This window comes from Podarcis pityusensis (assembly GCF_964106645.2).
Source record: "Podarcis pityusensis genome assembly, chromosome: 5".
Taxonomy (NCBI): domain Eukaryota; kingdom Metazoa; phylum Chordata; class Lepidosauria; order Squamata; family Lacertidae; genus Podarcis; species Podarcis pityusensis.
In genome coordinates this window covers 47,597,632-47,619,446 of record NC_138032.1, presented here as the reverse complement: position 1 = coordinate 47,619,446, position 21,815 = coordinate 47,597,632, and the positions used below count along the sequence as shown (strand labels likewise).

The 21,815-nt window shown below is 44.7% G+C and overlaps 1 protein-coding gene across 1 annotated transcript in view; it reads left to right on the top strand.

Annotated features, from left to right (window-relative positions):
• Nucleotides 1–1,702: 1,702 nt before the first annotated feature.
• The window catches only part of XPNPEP1 (X-prolyl aminopeptidase 1), a 36,536-nt gene continuing 16,423 nt past the window's right edge, over nt 1,703–21,815 (top strand). The window contains exons 1-10 of the mRNA XM_081005933.1: nt 1,703–1,826; nt 5,103–5,202; nt 10,750–10,870; nt 13,649–13,712; nt 15,410–15,514; nt 17,786–17,878; nt 18,690–18,833; nt 19,114–19,209; nt 20,730–20,811; nt 21,506–21,716. Coding sequence (XP_080862059.1) covers nt 10,754–10,870; nt 13,649–13,712; nt 15,410–15,514; nt 17,786–17,878; nt 18,690–18,833; nt 19,114–19,209; nt 20,730–20,811; nt 21,506–21,716 — 912 coding nt within the window. The 5' untranslated portion in view covers nt 1,703–1,826; nt 5,103–5,202; nt 10,750–10,753. The remainder of the gene's footprint in view (nt 1,827–5,102; nt 5,203–10,749; nt 10,871–13,648; nt 13,713–15,409; nt 15,515–17,785; nt 17,879–18,689; nt 18,834–19,113; nt 19,210–20,729; nt 20,812–21,505; nt 21,717–21,815) is intronic.

Genomic DNA, 21,815 nt, shown 5'->3' with positions numbered 1-21,815 from the left:
GTGTAGTGCTAAAAAGTGTAACTTTCAGGGGGCCTGACTACCAAGATCTTCCCAAGGGCGCCCCTACCATCTAAGGCATGGTGGGGAACAATGAGGAGCAGGGCCTTTTCTCTAGGAACTCCTCTCCCTATTTGTCTGTCAGCCTCCGCCATTTTTATGTATTGGAAGCAAGTAGATATATTTTTGTTAAATAATATTTGGTTTTAATGAGGCTAATTGTTTTATCTGTTCTGTTTTACTGTGGATTTTGTTACATTATTGCATGTGTATGTACACATCTACAAACACAACCGAAACCATATAGCTAGCCATCTGTGGAATCACAGATCGAGAGGCAGTGTATTCATATATAAATAAACAGACACTGATTTGAACTGCTTGGTGAGGGATAAATGCAATCTTTATAAGGGATAAAAATTCAAATAAACTGATTGCATTGCTTTGCATTGCAATAAACAGTCCAATTCTGAGCAGCCCATTTCTTTCTCTTCCCATTTGCCTGGTACATATAAGCTTTAGTGAATATAAGCCACTGCTTCAGAAATGCCCTGGGCCTTATCTTTTGTTCTAGCGCGGCAGGCAGAAATTACAACTTTACAGATGATCATGGGTAAACTTCACCACTCAAATATCTGCCTATTACACTTGTGGCCTTGCCAAGGGGGAAAGGGTTTCTACCATAACAACAGCACAGTTCATTTTTGCATGGAAATAAATGAGCCCAACATCTCTCTCACCCCCTTCCTTTTTAAATACATAAAACTTGGATATAATTCTCCAATTTATTTTGAAGATGTATGCCTCATATCCCAGTCTATTGTTGTTTCAACTTTTCAAAAGTCTTAAATTATTATTTTTCTTATTTTATTGTCAGGGTAGCTCACCTGGCACCTTCATTACTTATCATTAGGCGCAAGCTGAAAACATTATTCCCCCAAACCTTGGGCTAATGAAACAACCAATGGCCTCTAAAACTGTATGTGTGTTTGTGGGGGTGGTGATTGTCTGCTAGATACTTTTGTGTATTTTTGTGCTTTTACAGTGCAAATCTCCCTGCATTCCTCAGATGAAGAGCGGTGTATTATATCATGGGCGTAGCCAAGCACGGAGCAGGGAGGGGCAGCTGCCCCCCCAAATCAATAAAAATACATCGCATGCTAAGGTTCTGCGCCCCCCTAACAAAAGGCCTAATAAAAAATCCTGGCTATGCCCATGTATTACATATAGTAATAAACAGTGCTTTTTTCTGGGGGTACACATACCCCTAAACATTTTGTGAATCTTTGTACTTTTGTCCATTTACTGTATTTGTTTTCCCCGACTTGAACTATACAACGGTGATTTTCTTGAGTCAAAATGAGAGTGCTCCTAAAAAAAAATTTTTTAAAGAAAAAAAGCGCTGGTAATAAATAACTAAAATTATCCATTTATAACAAAATTGTATTTATCTTTTTTTTTTTTTTTTGGTAAGCGGCTTTGAGGGGTGTTAAATATCAAGCGGTGTGTTAGATCTTACGAAATGGCTAAAATAATTTCCCCGGGCGACTTTTCTTTCCTTCTGCCTTGCACACCAGCTAATAACTGAAGAAGCTCAGAATGCCAGAGCCGAGGGAATCCCCCTTCCTGCTTTCCTTCCCTCCTGCGGGCGGCGAGCATGAATGGGAGCCGCCGCCGCCGCCACGACGTCACTGGCGCGGAAGCGGAGGTTGCTCCGCCCCTTCCCTTTCCCCGGCCTCGGTGGCTCACGGGGCTTGGAGACGTCAGATTTGCATGGCAGCCTCCCGGAAGCGCTGAAGTGAGGGAGGCAAAACAGTAGAGGCGGCCAGGTGAGCGATCCGAAGGGCCAGGATGGCCGCTGGGTACCAATGGGGTGGCGCGCCCGGGAGGAGGGCAGGGGAAAAGAAGGGACGCGGAAACTGCAGCTTGATGCATTGCAGGGGACCTCTGGGAAACAGAGGACCCGGCTTTCCAGCAATCTGAAATAAACTAATCAAGTAAAGCATTTCAGGCTTTAATTTCCCCCGATCTCTGCGCAAAGCCCAAACGAAGAGTCTTGTGGCGTCTTAAAAGAGCAGCACATTTTCGCTTTCTTGGAGCACAGCTCATTTCATCAGATGCAGACCAGACTTATTAAGTGTGTGCATGCATATGTATGAGTGTGGCGTGGTGTGCATCTATCGGATCCAGTGTGTTTTCATTGAGAAGGAAATCCCCATAGGTTCACTGGGGCTTATTCCATAGTAAATATGCAATAGGACCCCAGCCTTCAACGGATATATGCTGAACATTGGCTGCATGGGACTTCCTGAACCCCCCCCCCCAATGTTGCTCTGTGTGCTTTCACTTATTAGGATTTTTTTTTAAAGCAGCTGATGGAGCCAGAAGGAAAATATGAGCTCTCTCTTAAGAACAATTGTTTTATTAATGAAAGCAGAACTGCATTTGAGTATGACTGACGGGCCAGATGAGAAGCTTTCTTTGCTTTTACAATAATGAGCAACAAGAAAAAAAAAAGCTGTTCTGTCAAGGTTATAATGCAAGATTTCAGGTGTGTATGCACCTGAGAAGCAAACAGAATTTTAGACATACAGACCACACACTGTATTCTAGCATTGGTTTAGTATTCCTTAACTAGTCTTCTAACAAGAAAAAGCAACACTTGGCTTGTATGAAGTCAGCACTTCTAAACTCAGGGCCCCAGGTACTTCACAGAGTTCTCCGAAGTAGTGAACCTGCAAAAGGCAGGTTGTTCAGTGAAAAGCTTTATGCCTCAAGCTAAAATCCTGTGAACACCTGCCTATTGAAACATATTGAACTTAGTGGGATTTATTTCTGAAGAAACATGTATGGTTGGACTGTAAGTTGCTTATGTAGGCCAGAACGTGTCTTAATGACAGAACTCTCTAATGTACAGTCCTGGGGACCCATTTCCTGAATGCCCATGTAGCTGCCATAGTAACAGTTTCATAAATAAGCTATTTTATATACTCTGGATATTTTGTGGAGAACTTATTTTCCCAGGGGCTACTTAAAGACCCTCAGTGCACCCTGAAGGAAGGTGGAAGAGGAGAAGCTATGAACAGAGAGCTCATTTCACCAGCTCCTGAAGATGCCACCAGAAAAAAAATCTGCTTTTTGTGGCGCGTGTGTCTTTTAAACCTTATTTCTGTTATTACTCATTTATAGTCCTCCCTTCCACCCCATTTAGTATGTTACATTTCATTGCGGGTATACAAAGGCAATAGATAGGTAGATAAATAAATAAAATACAGAAATTATATTAGTGTGTAGGGCTATTTTTAGCTACTATTTATTCTATTCTATTCGAATGGTTAGAATAGTAGAATTGTAGTGTTGGAAGGGACCATGAAGATCATCTAGTCCAACCCCAGCCACAAGGCAGGAAACCCCTAACAATTAAGAACATAAATAATCAAAGCAAAATATTGATTATTTTGGTTTTATTAGTTATAGTCTTGTTGAAAACAGCTTTGATGGTTTTAAATAAAAAAACAGGGTACACAAATTAAACAGGTGCACTTCTATTTTAGCTTAGTTAGCCTATGCGGCATAATGGTTAGAGCTCTGGACTAAGACTGGAGAGATCCATGTTCAAGTCTCGCAAAACTCCCGGGGTGGTTGTGTGCCAGCCACTTCCTCAGCCTAACTTGCACCACAGGACAAAGAGCTGTAGTTCAATGATAGAGGATGTACCTGACATGCAGAAGACATCAGGTTCAGCTATAGGCCTGGAGGGAAAGTCCTGCCTAAACCTCTGAAGAGTCACTGCAAGTCAGGATGAAGACATTACTGAGCTGGATGACCCAATCTTTTAACCAAGGCTCCTTCCTTTGAGGGTGTTGCTTTTGTGGGGAGGCCCTTGTAAGTCATCCTGAGCCCCTTGGAGGAAAGGCCTGATAAAGAAAGAAAATGTGTTCTTTGCAGCCATTTAAATGTGGTTATGGTGTGAGAGCCCTGGGTGCAAATTCTGCCCCTGAGAAATGACTCATTTCTTTTTTGAAGTTCTTCCTGCAGACAGAACGCCAGGTCAGCGCTTTTTGGTACATGAGCAACTTCTTGTACTCCTGCCTGCCCCCAACAGCTCACATGTGTGCACACGACTACAATGTACTTTGTCCTCCTTGCAAGTGTTGCCGTCCCCCGTTATGTTTTCTAATCTGTAGCCATTCCAGAATTAAAGTCTAAACTGATTACATATGGCCTGGACCTTGCTGACATTTATCACAATTTGGATCCTTCCACCAACCTAGCAGTCTGAAAGCACGTCAAAGTGCAAGTAGATAAATAGGTACCGCTCTGGCGGGAAGGTAAACGGTGTTTCCGTGCACTGCTCTGGTTCGCCAGAAGCGGTTTAGTCATGCTGGCCACATGACCCGGAAGCTGTATGCCGGCTCCCTCGGCCAATGAAGTGAGATGAACGCTGCAACCCCAGAGTCGGCCACGACTGGACCTAATGGTCAGGGGTCCCTTTACCTTTTTATCAAGCTGTTCAGAGCAACATAAATGGAACCATCTTGTGTATCTTCATAGCAGCTCTGTGAGGAAGGGGCGTCCCTCTTGGGAGTTCTACCTCCCTCAGAAGTTTGGGTATGTGTGTGTGATGGCCTGGGAGGGGGCATCCTCTGTGGCAGCCCCTAAATTGTGGAATTCCTTTCCCACAGAGGTGTGCCTGGCTTCTTCGCTATACAACTTTCATTTCTTTACCCTGGCCTTTGACCCCTGACTTGTGTGATTAAAGGGCCCACTCTAATCCTCTGGTTGTAATCTGTTTTGAGTTTCAAATTGTAAATTGTGGTAACCCACCCTGGAGCCTGCTGGAGTTTAATGATGATGATTATTATGATAAAAATCATCAAGTTTCACACGACCTTGAGCCAGCTGACTGGTTTGAGCCCAGATCTAAGTGCAGCCCTCTCCCCTCCACTATGGCACAATACTTTCTGTTCTGGTGTTGTGAACTGCAACTAGAACAATCCTATCGCTGCAAGGATCACTGCTTGAGATTAACCACTGTGGGAAGAGAAGGGTTATTGTGGCAAAAAGTCTCTGTACCTTTGAAGTTTTGCCCTTTGCTTTGTCAGGCACTGCTGAGTCAATGAAGAGCAAGGAAGGAGCTGAATAGTGTTTGTGCTGTCCAAAGCTGGGGAACCCAGGATTCCAAGGAAGGACTAACCAGGACAGGTATTTTTTTTTTTTTTGGGGGGGGGGGGCATGTATAGACTCTGGTTCTGTCCTTTAAACTGAGGCGGTATTTTACACTGATGAGAAAATGTCATTTAATTCCAGCTTTGTTTGCCTTTGAATACCACAGGGGCAGATGATAGCAGGGAAAGAATTAAAACTTACTCCTTGCCTATAATTTAGTGTTGTCAAAGTGATGGAGGTAAATGGCACCATTGGGAATCTAGTGAAATTGGATAAATGACCACCCAAGGAAAATGGAAGGGAGGAGAAAAAGAGCAGCCCCCCCCCTTTTGTTTTGCTAGAGTAGGACTGTGCCAAAGATCTTATGGACACACAGTTTGAAGGTCTGGTCTTCTCAAGTCAGGAATGAGGCACCCAACACAGATAAAATGAGAATGAACAAGTTTCTTTTTTAAAACAAAACCAAAATGTACTTAGCTCTCCATGGAAAAAGTAAAATTGTTACTGCTTGGTTCTCTAACGGTTTCTTTATTTAGAAAAAAAGAGAGCAAAACAGCTTAATATTGTGAGATACATTCCCTTGAGTTCTGAAGGACTTGTTTCCTTAAGACTGATTTCTTTAAGAGGGAAGCTAATATAGGGAAACATAAGTGAGGACTTGTGGAACTGGGCAGATCTAAAGTGAGAGAGTGATTTGCAGGCTGTGAGGAACCCTGTGAGGAATCTAACTGTTTTAGAAATATAAACCTTCTAGTCCTCATTGCTGTGGTTTTTGTTTGATTTTTTTTTTTAAACTGTGGTATTAAGGGGCTTTTTTTGGCAGTAGAATTTTGTCTTGGCAATAAGGATATAAGGAGCTGGTTTAGAACAGTATGAATAATACAGTATTGGCTAGACAGGCCACCAGAGGCTTTTCAGGAAGTTCTGAGACAGTGACCTGTCTCATAAAGATATTTTACAGACAAGTGGGCTAGAGACTCAGGAATAAACTAAATGTGTGACATGACACACACTGTTAAAAGCAGCTGGGGCGGGGGTGGGAAGAGGAAAGCATTGGATTGGGAAAACAGTGCTGGCAAGGCAGGGGATTTTCCTGATCAGAACTGCCTCATCTAAAGCTATTTGCCCTGTGGGAGACAACGTGCACATTCTCCTGGCAATATTTTCATTACAGTGTTGGAGCGACAGTTTGCTCTTTCTTAATTATTATTAGCTTTTGCACCACAGCTTTTCAAGGGACAGAAGTTTAGATTGGAAAAGATATATGTGTCTTTGGGGGGAGGGTTAACCCCTTCCCCTAGTCCTGCTTTTTGTCCATTTCAAACCCCCCCCCCATGCATCTACCGTATTTTTCGCACCATAACACTCATTTTTTTCCTCCTAGAAAGTAAGGGGGAATGTCTGTGCGTGTTATGGAGCGAATGCCTGTGGATGGCGGGGGGATCTGCTGCAGTCGTGAGCAGAGGATCCATGGTTCTCCTTCCTTCCCTCCTCCGTGGCTCGCTTTGAAACAGCAAAGCGGGAGAAGAGCCACTGAGTGGGGAGGAGAGAGGGACAGAGAGCCTGCTTCTTTAAAGGAGCAAAGTGGGAGAGGAGAGGAGCCTTCTCCTCTTATACCCCTCTTCTGCATTATTAACAGCATCCTTCTCCACCCACCCCACGCGTGTTCCTTGTCCCTTGAGTGCTTTTCCTTCCCTCCCCACTTAAAACGTGGTTACAAAGCACGGATCCACATGGATCCTCAGGATTTTTGCACTGGATCACCCCAAATTCACCATCAGATCACATAGCATGTCCATGGCTACAGCTTGCACCAAAAAACCACGCACCCACTGTTGCCTGGGGCCGCAGTGGTGCAAAAACGTGGTTACAAAGCATGGATCCACATGGATCCTCAGGATTTTTGCATTGGGCTACCCCAAACTCACCGTCAGATCACATGTCTGTGGCCACAGCATGAACCACAAAAACCATATATCCACTGTTTCGTTTAGAATTTTTTTTTTCTTGTTTTCCTCCTCTAAAAACTATGTGCATATTATGGTCAGGTGCGTGTTATGGTGTGAAAAATACGGAACTTTTACCTTTGGGAAAAACACAGGAGATCTGATTACAGGTCTCCCAATGTCACATGCAGTTTGGCTCTCAAAAGCGAACCACACTGGAGAAATGCTTGTGACATTTTTGAAGCGTTGCAACTGTGAATGCATTAGCACAGGAACTAGGTCCAGCCTCATGGTACTTACACTTGATTTTAAATGGGATACCTTTCCTCCCCAAAGCAGATGTGCTTTAAAAAATACCCACAAAAGTGGGCTAATGAGAACAAATTTGTTACTTGTGTGCACTCCTGAACTATTTTTTTTTTAAAAGCTACTGTCATGCATTACAGTTGTTTCAGTTGTCAAGTTGTTTCAGACCTTGCTGTGTCAAGATCACAGTTTTGGAGTATGTCATTGCCTTTTGATCCCAAATCAAAATTGGTTGGACAATTGAAGTTAAATGCCTTGGTCTGATTTTTGCTTCACAATTTCACTTCAGTCACATTTATTGGCCACGTGCCGTACTCTTGCTGAGGGTTAGTTAGCATGCAGCAAGCATACCCCATTTTTAATACTGGGCTTTGGCTGCTGAAGGCCCTTTCTATTTTAGTGGCTAATCAATGGCCATGGAAGATGGTGGCCTGGTGACATGCAGGCAAGGCCATCTGTTATTGAATTTCTATCGACAGAGGAGGCCTGTCCATTAGGGCAAATGAGACACTGCCTCATCCAACAGTGTCCTCAGCAGTCCCACTTGCTTTCCTTCCTTATTACAAGCAGTCCTCAAAAAGCATATTGTCCTCACCACAAAAAGAATATTTTGCAGTTGGAAAAAGTTAAGGAAAGGCATCCAAAATGATCAAGCGACTCTCCTGTGGGGAAAGGATGCGGCCTTTGTGACTACAGTGTGGTGGAGTGGTCAAGAGTGGTAGACACGTAATCTGGTGAACTGGGTTCGCGTCTCTGCTCCTCCACATGCAGCTGCTGGGTGACCTTGGGCTAGTCACACTTCTCTGAAGTCTCTCAGCCCCACTCACCTCACAGAGTGTTTGTTGTGGGGGAGGAAGGGAAAGGAGAATGTTAGCCGCTTTGAGACTCCTTAGGGTAGTGATAAAGTGGGATATCAAATCCAAACTCTTCTTTTTCTACTACTTAGTTTAGAGAAAAGGCAGAGAGGAGGAGACATGATAGATGTTCATACATTTATACACGGCGCAGAGGAAGTGGATAGAGAAAAGTTTCCCTCCCTCTCTCACAACGCTAGAACTTGCTGACATCCAATGAGGCCGAATGTTGGAAGGTTCAGGACAGATAAAAGAAAGCACTTTGCACAGTGCATAGTTAACCTTTGCAACTCACTCTCCCCTCAGAGGCAGTGATGGCCGCCAACTCAGATAGCTTTAAAAGAGGACTGGACAGATTCATGGAGGATAGGGTTACCAATGGCTGCTAGGCCATGATGGCTATGCTCTGGTTGGAAACTGTAGGAGGGGAGAGTGCTCTTGTGCTCAGATCCTGCCTGTTGGCATCTGGACGGCTACTGTGAGTATAGGAGGCTGGACTAGAAGGACCATTGGCCTGATCCAGCAGGCTGTTCTTATGCCAGCCCCTCCCCCTCAATCGGCCTTTGTAGAACTCAGCAGGGGAAAATTAGGGGGCAAAACTAGAATTAGTTGGCTCTACTCGCCATTTACTGATGGCCTCTCTGTTTTCTGTCCTACGGATCCTGATGGGCACCAGCCATTGTCGTCAATCAGCAATGGCTTCATGTCCTCATGCCAAGGCAAGCTGCAAGTTCCAATAGAATCCCCATGGAGGGATTCAGTAAATTGGTGATATGGTAGTGGGCTACAGTGTGGTTGATCTTATTCCAAAAGAGCTCCAGTTTCTTTAAGTGGTGTAAAGAAAAACAAATTTCCACTGGCACAGTTCCCCCCGCCCCCATCACAATGTTGGAATAAAAAACAACCCTGCACTCACTGAACATTGTTCCGCAGAATAGCTCTTCCAAAGATAGAATCTTGGTCCCTTTTGGAAAATGGTAACCCGCCCTGACCAGATGGTATGTTCCTAATTAGAAGTATGATTTTGTAGCTTCTGTGTTGTGCTGAATGAATATTAGTGACTCAGTAGCTGCTGATTCAGGGCCAATTCCAGTGTGAAGTTGCTTATTGTATATGCCAGTTTCCCCTTTCCCCCGTTTCAGATGTTAATTGTCATATCTGAATGAGCATCCATTGTTCTTTGTGAGTGCCAAATTAATAATGTAGATGTGAGCCCAGGTTAATCTGCAGATGGACCTGCATGATTTTGTATAGCAAATATTCCACCAGCACTGGAATAGTCCAAAATAACCCCAGTCTTCTGGGTAATGGAGTCATTTGGGAAAGCACAAATGGTGCCAAAAAGGGTTGTATTCCTGAATTGTAATCTGGGATAGGGATGATCAACGTGTGCTGCTTTCTGGGATAACCGACCCAAGACTGTTTTGGCATTAAGTGGCATATAAATAAATGATAATGATAACTGGAAAGAAGGGGTTTTACACCTGCCAGATCATCTATGATGAGAGACAGGGTATGAATTTTATAAAAATTAATAAAAATATAGACATATCTTCCAGTAAGATGGTAGCTCTGGGTGATCTGTGATCTGTGACACATGAATTGCCCAAAGAATATTTTTATGCTCGTCTTATCTAAATACACTTCCCCAACAAGCCATGTTTCTTATTTCTCTATTTATTTTGTTTATATCTTGCCTTTCCTCCACTGAACCACAGGGCAGTGCACATGTTTCCTCCCTCCCCATTTTATCATCGCAACAATCCTGTAAAGGAGGTTCGGTTGAGAGATAGTGGCTGATCAAAGGTTCATGGCTGGTCGGGGATTTGAACTGCCAGTTCCCCACATCGTAGCCCAAGATACTAACCACTACACCACACTTACTTTGATTTTGGGAAGGAGACATGGAAAGTTGCAAGGGTAGGGCTGCCAGATCCAAACTTGGAAAAATGAAACGTTTTCTTTCCCTTGGGAAACGTGCTGCTGAGAAAGGAGGGATTGTGGAACCTACTGACTGTCCTTGGCAGTAAATTATAATACGATGGCACATAGGAAGCAGTGAGAAGCTCTAGGAACATTCCCCACAACTGAGAGCAGCAGCAGCTTGTGAATTGCTTCCTTCCTGTTCGATGTCCTTGCCCTTCTCACATGCCTCAGAGCATCTGTTGTGCTTCGTTTCCTAAAGTTTCCCATGCACAGTACTTCCTCCAATCTGCCACTCATGAGGCATCCACTGCCAAGAGATTCATCATTACAAATGCAAGGTCCTGGAAGCTGGCCGAGTGTGGGTGGGGTCAAACTGTACTACAGTAAAGTTGCCTGTGGGAGAAGAAAGGGGGCGGGGAGGAGAAAGAGAGTTCACTTGCAGGTTCTGGTTGGAAACCATGGAGTTTCTTTTACATATTTGAAATATTTAGGTATGACATCCACAGGACTCGCAGACTTTTTTTTTTTAAAAAAAATATAATTCCAAATAGGAATATGGCTCCCAAGAAGACTACAGAGCTGCTTCATCTGCTTCGACAAGCAATGAGAAACTCCAAATATGTTCCAGAACCAATCCAAGCCTACATTGTACCCTCCGGAGATGCACACCAGGTATGGGATTCAGCAGAATTGTCTTCTGTCGGTAGAATTCTTCCCTCCCCCGTGCTCCAAGAGCTTTAGCCAAGAGCTAAAGATTAAGGTTCTTTAGCCAAGCGTGTTTAATATGTAGAGGTATCCCTATTCTATGCCACCATATCCTAAACCTATATCAAGGTGATGCACACAGTTCCAGTGTTCTATTCTCACAGTGGGAATGTTTATGGTAGCCCACAAATAGGCCGGGAACACAGTAAGATTCCTGTCCCCCAGCAGCTACTATCATCCATTTATTAATCACCTTCTGAACAGCCGTCTCAAGGCAATTTACATATGAGATTATTAAACACAAAATCAGCAAATACATTTAAAACAAGACTGAAACCCTAGGAAAGCAGACACTCATGGTTAAGACCCATTTCTTTGACTGGGAACAAAAAATATCTTCTGTTGTTTCCGGAAGGTGCAGGTAGTGGGGCAAAAGGGGGGCAGCCACGTGGAAAGCCCTGCTCCAGGATTAATGGCTACTCCATTGTCCACGTTTTATGCTGTATGCAGAGAACAGTGCCTCCAGCTGCCAGTGCGCAGTGTTCTTCATCTAATAAAGCAAGCAAACCAAACACGCACAAAGCTATTCTGCTCTCAAGTTGCTGCAGGCAAGGGTTTTTTATTTTTATTTTTTTGCAGCTGCTACAGGTGCTTCTTTTCCTGCCTGAGCCTGCTTCTCTGTAGCTCTGGTTACACTTGTGAGACTTTTAATATGTTCCTGTGGATCTTGGAATATGACCTGCAAGATTCTTTATTTCTTTGTGTCGCTTTAGGGAATGCAGTAATGCAAAGACCTCGCATTATGCTTTTCCTGCTGGGCAAGTTTATCAGGTTTGTTCTGTTCTGTTCAGAGAGCTGAATGGACAGGAAGAAACCCACCCCTCCTTATTTTGTATCCACTTGATTTGCTGCATACCATGACTTCAGCAAAACCATGTCCCCCCATTTACATGATTTAAAGCCTTGATTCTCAGGACACAAGTACATGCGTGCTGAAGTAGACAGAATGACCAAGGAGTCCTGGGTTCAAAACCCCACTTGGTCACGAAACTCACTCGAAAGTTCTACATTGGCTCCCAGTACGTTTACGAGCACAATTCAAAGTGTTGATGCTGACCTTTAAAGTCCTAAATGGCCTTGGTCCAGTATACCTGAAGGAGCGTCTCCACCCCCATCGTTTTACCTGGACACTGAGATCCAGCTCTGAAGGCCTTCTGGCGGTTCCCTCACTGCGAGAAGCCAAGTTACAGGGAACCAGGCATAGGGCCTTCTTGGTAGTGGCACCCGCCCTGTGGAACGCCCTCCCACCAGATGTCAAAGAGAAGAACAGCTACCAGACTTTTAGAAGACATCTGAAGGCAGCCCTGTTTAGAGAAGCTTTTAATGTTTAACAAACCACTGTATTTTAATACTTTGTTGGAAGCTGCCCAGAGTGGCTGGGGAAAACCCAGCCAGATGGGTGGGGTATAAATAACAAATTATTATTATTATTATATTCACTGGGAAATCTCGCAATCTATTAGTCTACCCTACCTCGCAGAGTTGTTGGGAGGATAAAAGGGTGGGACTGGCAATGTATGGCTCCCTAAAACTTCTTAAAGGAAAGGTGGGATAAAAACGTAATAATGAATTAAGGGGTGGGGAGAGAAGAAGAATGAACCGCCTGACTGATTTTCTACCAGTGTTCCTCAGCAAGGCTTCACGTGGGGATGGGGGTGGTGGTAGGGCTACCTACCATTTCACAGCATCAAAGTTATCTTACGCAAAGTAAGCATATATACTTAATTTCATAAATTATTTGTGGGGCTGGATGGAAGCTGATGGTGGTTAGCCGTACTAGCCTCGGTTGAAGGGTACCTGGCTAGGTTGAAGCATGATTAGCGTTGATAAAAATATCACTGTAAATCAGGATTCAGGCCAACAAGAAAATGGAAAATAGGAAGAGTAGGAAGGATGCATTCCTTAGGCTGCCTCAGTTTGCAAACCACTGTTTGCATGGAGCCAGTATTGTGACTGCACTGGTCTGTGAACATCAGAGCTGAAAAGCTACCTTTCTCATAGTTTTAGAAAAAGTAGATTCTGCCTTAGCAAATTAAGTTCTGAATTGCATGGGATACATGCTGGCAGTGGAGACTTCTAGGCTTCTTTGCTTTGAGCTTATAATCAAGGCCAGAGCAGCTTGTTGTCAGTGGTTGAAATTCTTAACGAGGAGATTTTAGGCAGACACCCATTTTTGAGTACTTCTCATAAAATCCAGTTAGAGGATGCCAGTAAAATAAAGCAAAGGTTACAGATTTGAGGCATATCGTCTATTACAGCTTCCAGGATCAGAAGATATTGGGGGCGTTTCTTCCGCTTGTGTTGCCACATCAAAGGCCTGACTTGTTTGGCTGGACAGTGGTGTGGTCAAGAATGAAATAAACATGAGCGCTGGGAGAAATGTCGGAGGAAAAAGTACTGCAGATCTGAAGTAAACAAATGAAGAATAAACATGGAGGTTTAAATGTCTCAGCGGAATAATTATATGAAGGCAGCCTTCCCCAGCCTGGTGCCCACCAGATGTCTGGGATTCTCACCAGCTGTGCAGAGGAAGAGCTTGTTCAGATTTTTCAGTATTTCATTGCATCTGGAAGAGCACCTGATAGCTAATTCAGGGAGCTTGTTCTGCTGCTTTTGGTGCCTCTCTCTGCTGTTGTGCATCATTAGGCTCACTTTCCCCTTTTTCTTTTCACTATTCATTTCTAGAGTGAGTACAGTGCGCCTTGTGATTGCCGAAGACAGTTCATCTGCGGGTTTGATGGCTCAGCAGGTATGTTCCCAGAACTGTGCTTGACCCCGTCACATTTGACAGTTCTTCAGCTTTGAATGCCAAGCTCCTCCTCTGAGGTTCACGGGCCAGAACATGAATCTCTCCAACTTCCTCTAAAGCTAAAGTGCTGTATGGTTGTTGCTGTTATTTTACATCCAGTCTGGATATGGCTGTTTAATAATCTCCATGTAATTTGCAAAATGTCTTGATACATCCACCCACCCACCGCTTAAGACAGTCTCTAAGTGGTTTACAAAATGCATTCGAGACGTATAGATAACCCAACATTGAAACTGCAAAACTACAATATAATACAATGCAATAAAACAATAGCATTCCTAAAAACATCAACATAGCAGCTCATTTTGAAACACCATTAGAGACAGCTCCATTCTCTCTTCTTCCTTCCTCTTGCCAAAGCACATCCTGACTCACGATATACAACACACATATACAACACTTGCGGGGTGAATCGGGAGCAGTGAGAGGTGTGGCATAGGGATATGGGGTGTGGTCTGAGGAGGGTTCCCAGAGCAAGACAGGGACACAGGCTTTATGTTCTCTACCCCTGGTGTGTAGGATTGCAGCCTTGATCATAGTGGCATTTGTCGTGTAAATTAAAAATGAAATGGGGAAGGTGATGTCAGCGTCTGTTTCCTGATGCTTTTATATACTAGAGAGGAGTAGGGACTGGTCCAAACCTGGATGCTGTTGTGTGTAACTTTTTGAGGGGAAGAGGTCAGTCCCTACCATGCAGCAGAAACCGTTCTCTCCACCACATTTAAGGCAGACTTGGTATATATTCCATATTACCTACTCTTGGCAGATAAGTCTATAGCAGTGTGGCTGCTGAACTTTGGTATATGCGTAGGGGTGGGGTGGAGAGAGTTGGCTCAGCTCACTTCTGGAAAAACTGTAGTGCTTTGCAGTTTGCGTGCTGGGCTGAAAGAAAAACACGAAGGAAAAGTTTGACTTGTCCCTTCCCCTTTCAGCATCGACACCAGCTGGAATGGTGACGTAATACCCGTGTAGTAATGAGCTTTTGCCGACCCCCAGATGACCCTTCAATAAAGTGAAAAATCCTGTTAACTGTTTCATACAGTGATCGCAGCTTGCCTTTCTTTTTCCCTCTGCGAAGCCAGTGGAAACAGATTTGCTTGTAGTTTGGCAGATTGGGGGATTAAGCGGTAAACAGTGTTGGTTAGCCAAGTTCAATCTTCTTAAAAAACATTTTTTTTCTGCATCTGAAATCGCTGGGCATTGAAATTCGGCTAATGGGCGGGAAAAGCCTTGTTTATCTTTCATAGGGACAGTGTGTTCTGTTTAGCAGCATGTCCTGTGGTAACACGCATTAAACTGCAGCTATGAGATCTAGGTTTCATTGCAAGCATTGTCAAGCCAGCCATTCTGTGGGGTTTTATTTACCCCTTACTGTAAAACAGCCAAGTCCAGGTGTCAGCAGCCTAACTATGGTTTATGTCCCAGGAAGTGAGTGTTTTAGCTCAGACCTTCTCAAGGTAAACTCTACTGTTCTGGCCTGAATTTCAGATGCTTCGGAACAAACTTAATTCAAGTTCGATCGTTTTATTTCCCTTCATTTATTCAACTGGCACCACTGGCCATGTGTGTGTGTGTGTGTGTGTGTGTGTGTGTGTGTATACTATATGACCACCTCTCCCTTCTTCACTCTTTCACAGGAACCGCCATAATAACAGCACAAGATGCTGCCATGTGGACCGACGGACGCTACTTTCTCCAAGCTGCTGAGCAAATGGATACCAACTGGACACTCATGATGATGGGTGTGTGAGAGCCCAAACTAGTGCTTTGCTTTAGGTCTCCTCCACGGTTCCTTTAGTTGTGCTTCTTAACCCATTAACGCTCCCTTGTTCCTGTTGTTACATGGAGAAAAGAACGTTTTCTTGAACATGTTACAGGAGCAGGGCCTCTTGCTTTCCCTTCCTAGTATATCTGCCCAAAGTCAGCGGTTATTTGCAGGCAGAAAGCAAGCAAATCCTAGTTGTTAGGCTGTACCCTTCACCAAGTATGAGTGTTCTCTGGAAAATACAATAGCATTTCTTGTGTGAATGGTATAAAAGCGAGTTGCAGCTTCCTGTACCAACCCTATGATAAGCATATAATGGAGTTTGCTTGAATGCAGCCTGAGTGATTGACAGCTGCTGAGCAAAGGCGATAAAGGTGATGTGACCTTGCCCCATAGTGACCTCTTCATTTTGTGTTAGGTCTGATTACTTCCAGGCTCACTTGAAGGTGCAGCTGAGGGAGGGCCTGTGAATTGTGCACCCAGCTTTCCAAATGCCACAGTAAAGAGCCGTACTGTGCTTGCAGAAAGTCTGCATTTAATATCTGGACATGTAACTCAAAATTAAGAAAACTTTTGTAAAAATCTTTTGGCATAATTCTAGCTATGGAAATTGTACTGAATTGCTGTTATTTATATGGGCGTGTAGGGGGAAGATTGAGGAACAGAAACTGTGTGAGAGAGGCTTGACATTAAAATATTGCAACGTTCAGGGTACCCTGAACCACAGAGATGGTTTCAGCTTCCCAAATGGAGGCACTAAGACAAGGCATCAGAATTTCTGACTAGTCCAGCATTTCTCTTTCTCTTCTCTTCTCTCCCCTTCACCATTGGGCTTCCTGAACACACCAGTTCCTCCTTTATTGCTGAACTTGCTGCCAGTACTTGCAACTTGTTGTTCCTCGGCCCATCCCTTGGTTGTTTAGCAAATGCAGTGCTTTCTGACCTTAGTGAGAACAAAGGCTGCTGAGAGAAGGGAGATAGGAGAAGGAAAGAGCTCGCATGGGCACCACTTCTCTTTTCAGTGGTACTCAAATCAGTGGAGGCAGGCAGGGAAAGGAAGGGTGCTCTGTTTGGCTACCTGCCAGGTGCTTTGCTCTTGGGGCTAGCAGTAGCTATAGCTGAAAGGAACCATGCTTCAGTGTGAGGAGCGCATGGTTTGCTTGCAGAAGGCTTCAGGTTCAAGGGTATCGGTTGGCAGAAATGGAAAAGTTCTGACATCTCCTAGTTGGAGTAGGCAACACTGGTCCATCTAGCCCAGGGTTCTGACTCAATTGTTCTCTGAAGCTGATTGCTCATATCATTTCCCAAGGCAAATAGTAGGGAACAAACTGAGTTATTAAAGGGGCAACATTCTGGGCCACACTGCACTGTATCACAGTGCTCCAAGTTCCAAGTCATTAATTTTGCTGGGTATCTGCAGTGTTTTTAGGTGTATGGAAAGGAATTCATAAATGGGGTTTCTTTTGGGAGCAGAGGGCTTCTGTGATAAAGGTTGGTGAGGGGTCATGGTTTTGGAGTATCTGTTCCTAGGGATTTACACATGGTTTGTTCCCCCCAAATACTATTGGGTATTCCAGGCATGGGGAAGTGGACCTGACCTGTGTACTGGGTCCTTATCTCCCTCGCAGGGCAAGTTTGACAGGGGAGAGGGCACTTAGCCACCTGTCGGTAACCTGTGTTGCAATTATGTGCGCAGCACTTTGAAGTCCTGGCAATTAGTCGACTGCTGCAACTTCAAAGAGTCTTGCACAGCTCTGTGCAATCACAGCTCATCAGCCGATTGGCAAGGCTTTCAAAAAGCCACGGGTGGGGCTCTATTGCCGTGTTTCCCAACTGGGTGCCATATGGCTCCCTGGGGGGTCCAGGATATTCCAAGGGGGCCACAGGTGAAAATCACGTAAATGTGGAGCCGCAGAATGAGGTTATGGGGCCACAGAGGGTAGTGAGAAGTGAAGAAAAGAAATTGTTTTTTAGCCTTTAGCTGCCCAAGAGGGGTGTGGCTTGGCCAAAATTGCATTGCGGCCAAATAGGGAAGCCTGGTGGGCTGGAAGTTCCCCACCGCTGGTGCTAATTCCATCTCTTGCACTGCAGTCTTACTTGGGGTTTGGGTATGCATTTCTGCACTTAAATTTGGTTATAAACCGCTGCGTTGAGGTTTACTGCTCCCTGTCTTGTGGTCAAGGTCTCCATGCTTGTGTTCCTTTTCTTTAAACTTTGCAATCTCTCTTGAATTCTTTCTTGCCTTCAGGTCTGAAGAACACTCCTGCGCAGGAGGACTGGCTTGTGAGTGTTCTCCCCGAGGGTTCCAAAGTTGGAGTAGATCCTTTCATCATTCCAGCAGGTTAGTTTGCCCTTAAATGCCTTCTGATATGTGTAAATGGTTAGATTCTCCTGACCTGTGCTGCTTCACCTCACAGCATCAAGGGGTTGGCTCTAACCAGGGTAGTTGAACTTGTCTTTAAACCCTTTCTCTGCAACAAGGTAGTTGGGGGTTGGGAGGCTGATGTTTTTCCAAGGAAGCAGTGAGATATCCTGATTATTCAAGAAGGAGGTGGATTGGTTGCCCTATCCAGTTTCAGCTGCAAATGAATCTAGCAAACTTTTCAGTTGGGAATTTGAAGAAGGTCGCAGGAATCTGTTCCCCCCAAATCTGGTTAATGGCAACATTTTTACTACTTTCCCTCTACAATCCCACAGTGGTTTGTAAGCTAACCATTCATCTCCAGTTTCTTCTTCAAAACCATAAGGCGTAAAAACTTTTGTTTCTTTAAAAATGGAGAGCGATAAATTGTCAGAAATGTGATAAGTTTCTGGTCCAAAGTTTTCTGATGAAAGTCTAGGGTTTAGTTGACCCTAACAGGAGAAGTTCTCGTTCCCTAATTCTCGTTGTAATGTACAGAACATACACACACAATTTTGTTCAGTTTTTTTTAATTGATTTTATATTTCATGAATGCAAATGGTGAGGTTCTTAATAAAATACTTTTTAAGAAATGCAGTGGAAAAACGATTTTGTTACCAACCCATGTGTTTAGATGTGTACTGTATCCCCCACCTTTCTGCTTACACAATGTCGCTTCACAGGGAAAGCTAGCAGGCTGGGGATCTCAACAGCAGCATCCTTCTTACGTCACTCTTTCTGTCATCCTCAGATCAATGGAAGAGGATGTCCAAAGTTCTGAATAGTGCCGGCCATACTCTTGTGCCTGTCAAGGACAACCTAATTGATGTCATATGGACAGATCGACCACCACGGCCTTGCAAACCCTTGATGACTCTAGGCTTGAACTACACAGGTTAGCGGGATCCTAGTCACGTCCGTAAGAATGTTGTTGATAATGAAATGACAATCTCGACAGGCTCCCCGTTGAATTGCATATCGGGCAGAGGTACTGTGTATGTGGAAAGGATGAGGAAAGTCCGGCCGCAACCATCATTTAATATCCCTAAAAGCATCTGAGATGAATTGGGCATTGGACATAAACGGCACCTGTGTGTAGATAAAAGAATTGCTTTGTTACATTAACCCTAGAGAATTTGGCCGGATTAAGTTCTCGCTTTCATTGCATGATGCAGGGATCAGCTGGAAGGACAAGATCACAGCCCTGCGGGGGAAAATGGCTGAGAGGAAGGCTTTGTGGTTTGTGGTGACCGCCTTGGATGAAGTGGCTTGTGAGTACAAGTATCCTGTTTCCTTTAGCATTGTTCAATTCCATGTTCGTTATCTACTCAGAAATCTCTACGCACCTGGAAATGAAAAACCCTGCAGCATCCCCAGGGGTCAGTAGGACTGTGGGCCAGTTTGGACAATAGAAGTCTGTCCCGGTGTCATCTTTGGAACGTAGAGATTTCAGTTGCTGGCTGTTCATTGGTCAATGGCAAGGAACCTTGTGCCATTTCCAGGAAGGCTGCTGCTGGGATCAATATTACTAATTACCGTGAATGGTTGGAAAAACCACCTTGTGCTGCACTTGTGGGTAGCTGCTGCCTGCTTACAGTCTGCTACCACTTAGTTCCCAAATACCCACCAAGCACAGCTGAGGAGCAGCCAGGAGCACAGTAAAGTGCAAAACAGGAGGTGGCATGTTTGCCTATTGGGCGGCAATGGGGCCTGAAGGATAACGCATTGGATTTGATCTGGGGAAACTGCTTGGTAGGCTGTGGGCTTGTCTAGTGGCCTGCTTTCTGCAGGGCTTTGCTGCGTGAGTGAGTTCACAGTGGCAAAGATGCTTGCACACCCTCACCAAGCAGAGTTGAACTCCCTGCCCATCATCAGAATGACTGCCGGGGCTGGTGGTGTAGCAAAATGCTTGTGATCTCCTCTCTGGGAGCCTGGCTTGGCTTAGTGTGATATGTGAGACCGGTCTCAGTCTCTAGAGACAGATGTGAGTAATTCCTGGATTTTACATTTTCAATAATGAGTGAGCCGCTGAACCATTGGATGTTCTTTTGTTTTCGTTTATAATCCCAGGTGTAACCCGCAACCTGCACAGCACCTTGATTATCTCTTCCTGCACTTGGTCACAAGACTGAAACCAATGCAGACTTTATGGTTTTAATACCAGCCATGTTCCCTCTCCACCATCCCACTCCTCCTGCTTTGCTTCCCTCATCCTCCAGCCTGATAAAGCGATCTGGAGACCTTGAAAGTTTGCTCACTATTTTGTGGGTGGTCCTAATAAAGACAGGGTCCCGCTGTGGATTTTCTACTTTTTCCTTATGGTCCAACTTTGCTTCCTTTGTACTTTGTCTTATTTTCTTGTTACCAAAAGATCTTCCTTGTGCGTAGTCTGGACTTCTAATGCCATCTTGTGGCAAAAGCCCCTTATTGTTCATTTAAGTGGTTGTGTTGCATTTCACTATGGATGGTGCTTCCCCACTGCTTTCTTAAAAAAACGAAAGTACAGTGGTACCTTGGGTTACATATGTTTCAGGTTACATACGCTTCAGGTTACAGACTCCGCTAACCCAGAAATAGTACCTCGGGTTAAGAACTTTGCTTCAGGATGAGAACAGAAATCGCACGGCAGCAGCAGGAGGCCCCATTAGCTAAAGTGGTGCTTCAGGTTAAGAACAGTTTCAGGTTAAGGACGTAGCTCCGGAACGAATTAAGTACTTAACCCGAGGTACCACTGTAATGTTGAATTTTAACCAGGTTTGTGACACCGTCTTCTCCGTCCTTATTTTTTTAGGGCTCTTTAATCTCAGAGGCTCAGATGTTGAGTACAACCCGGTCTTTTTTGCTTACGCCATCATAGGAGCCAATACAATCAGGTAATGGAAGCGGAGGCTTTCTCATTTATTTTGCTCACATTTACTCTGATGATCAACATGGGTATATATTTTCCTTCAAGAAACTGATTGGCTGAGTGGGCAGGGACAGCAGGCCTTTAAAAGCAATAGGCTGCAGCCTGTGAAGGGGGAGGAATGGCAGTGGTGCTCGCCTAGGGGTGGAACTGCACTCACTGGGAAAGAAATAGGCAGCAGTGAAGTCTGGGGAACTTTGAGTAAGCAGCAGCCCCACAAGGCAGCTGTACCTGCAGAGACATTACTGTCCATCTAGATCTCCCCTGACCTTGGTGCCACCTCACTCTGCTCCTTCCTATGGTAGCACTACCATATGTTTTTCACCTATAAGAAAGTCTGTGCCCAGATTACCAGTACCCTGCTACTGAGACCTGGAGAGCCAGCCAGCGTGGTGTAGTGGTTAGAGTGTTGGACTAAGGCCTGGGAGACCGGGGTTCAAATCCCCACTTGGCCATGAAGGGTGACCTTGGGCCAGTCACTCAGGATTGTTGTGGGGATTGAATGAGGAGGCGGAGAACCATGTACGGCACCTTGATCTCTTTGGCAAAAAGGTGAGATGCAAATGCAATAAACAAAACGTTCAGTCATTCACTCTTTATTTGATTGTGTGTCCCGCAAGGCTCAGGCTGCTTTTCTCTCTCTCTCCAATATATTCCTCTAGGTTGTTCATTGACGGCGATCGCATGTCCGATCCAGGCGTGAGAGAGCATCTGTTGCTGGACTCTGCTCAGGACCCTGAGTTCAGCATCCAAGTTCTGCCGTACGACTCCATCCTGACCGTTCTGAAGTCCATCTGCGACACCCTTTCTCCCCACGAGAAAGTTTGGCTCAGTGACAAAGCCAGCTATGCCCTGACCCAGGCCATCCCCAAGGTCCGTAGGCTTTGGCAAGGCAGCAAATTCCTCTCACCCCCCCCCCCCAGCTCAGGTCTGCCGCTATGCACTTCCACTTGGGGCGGATGCTTCCAAGCT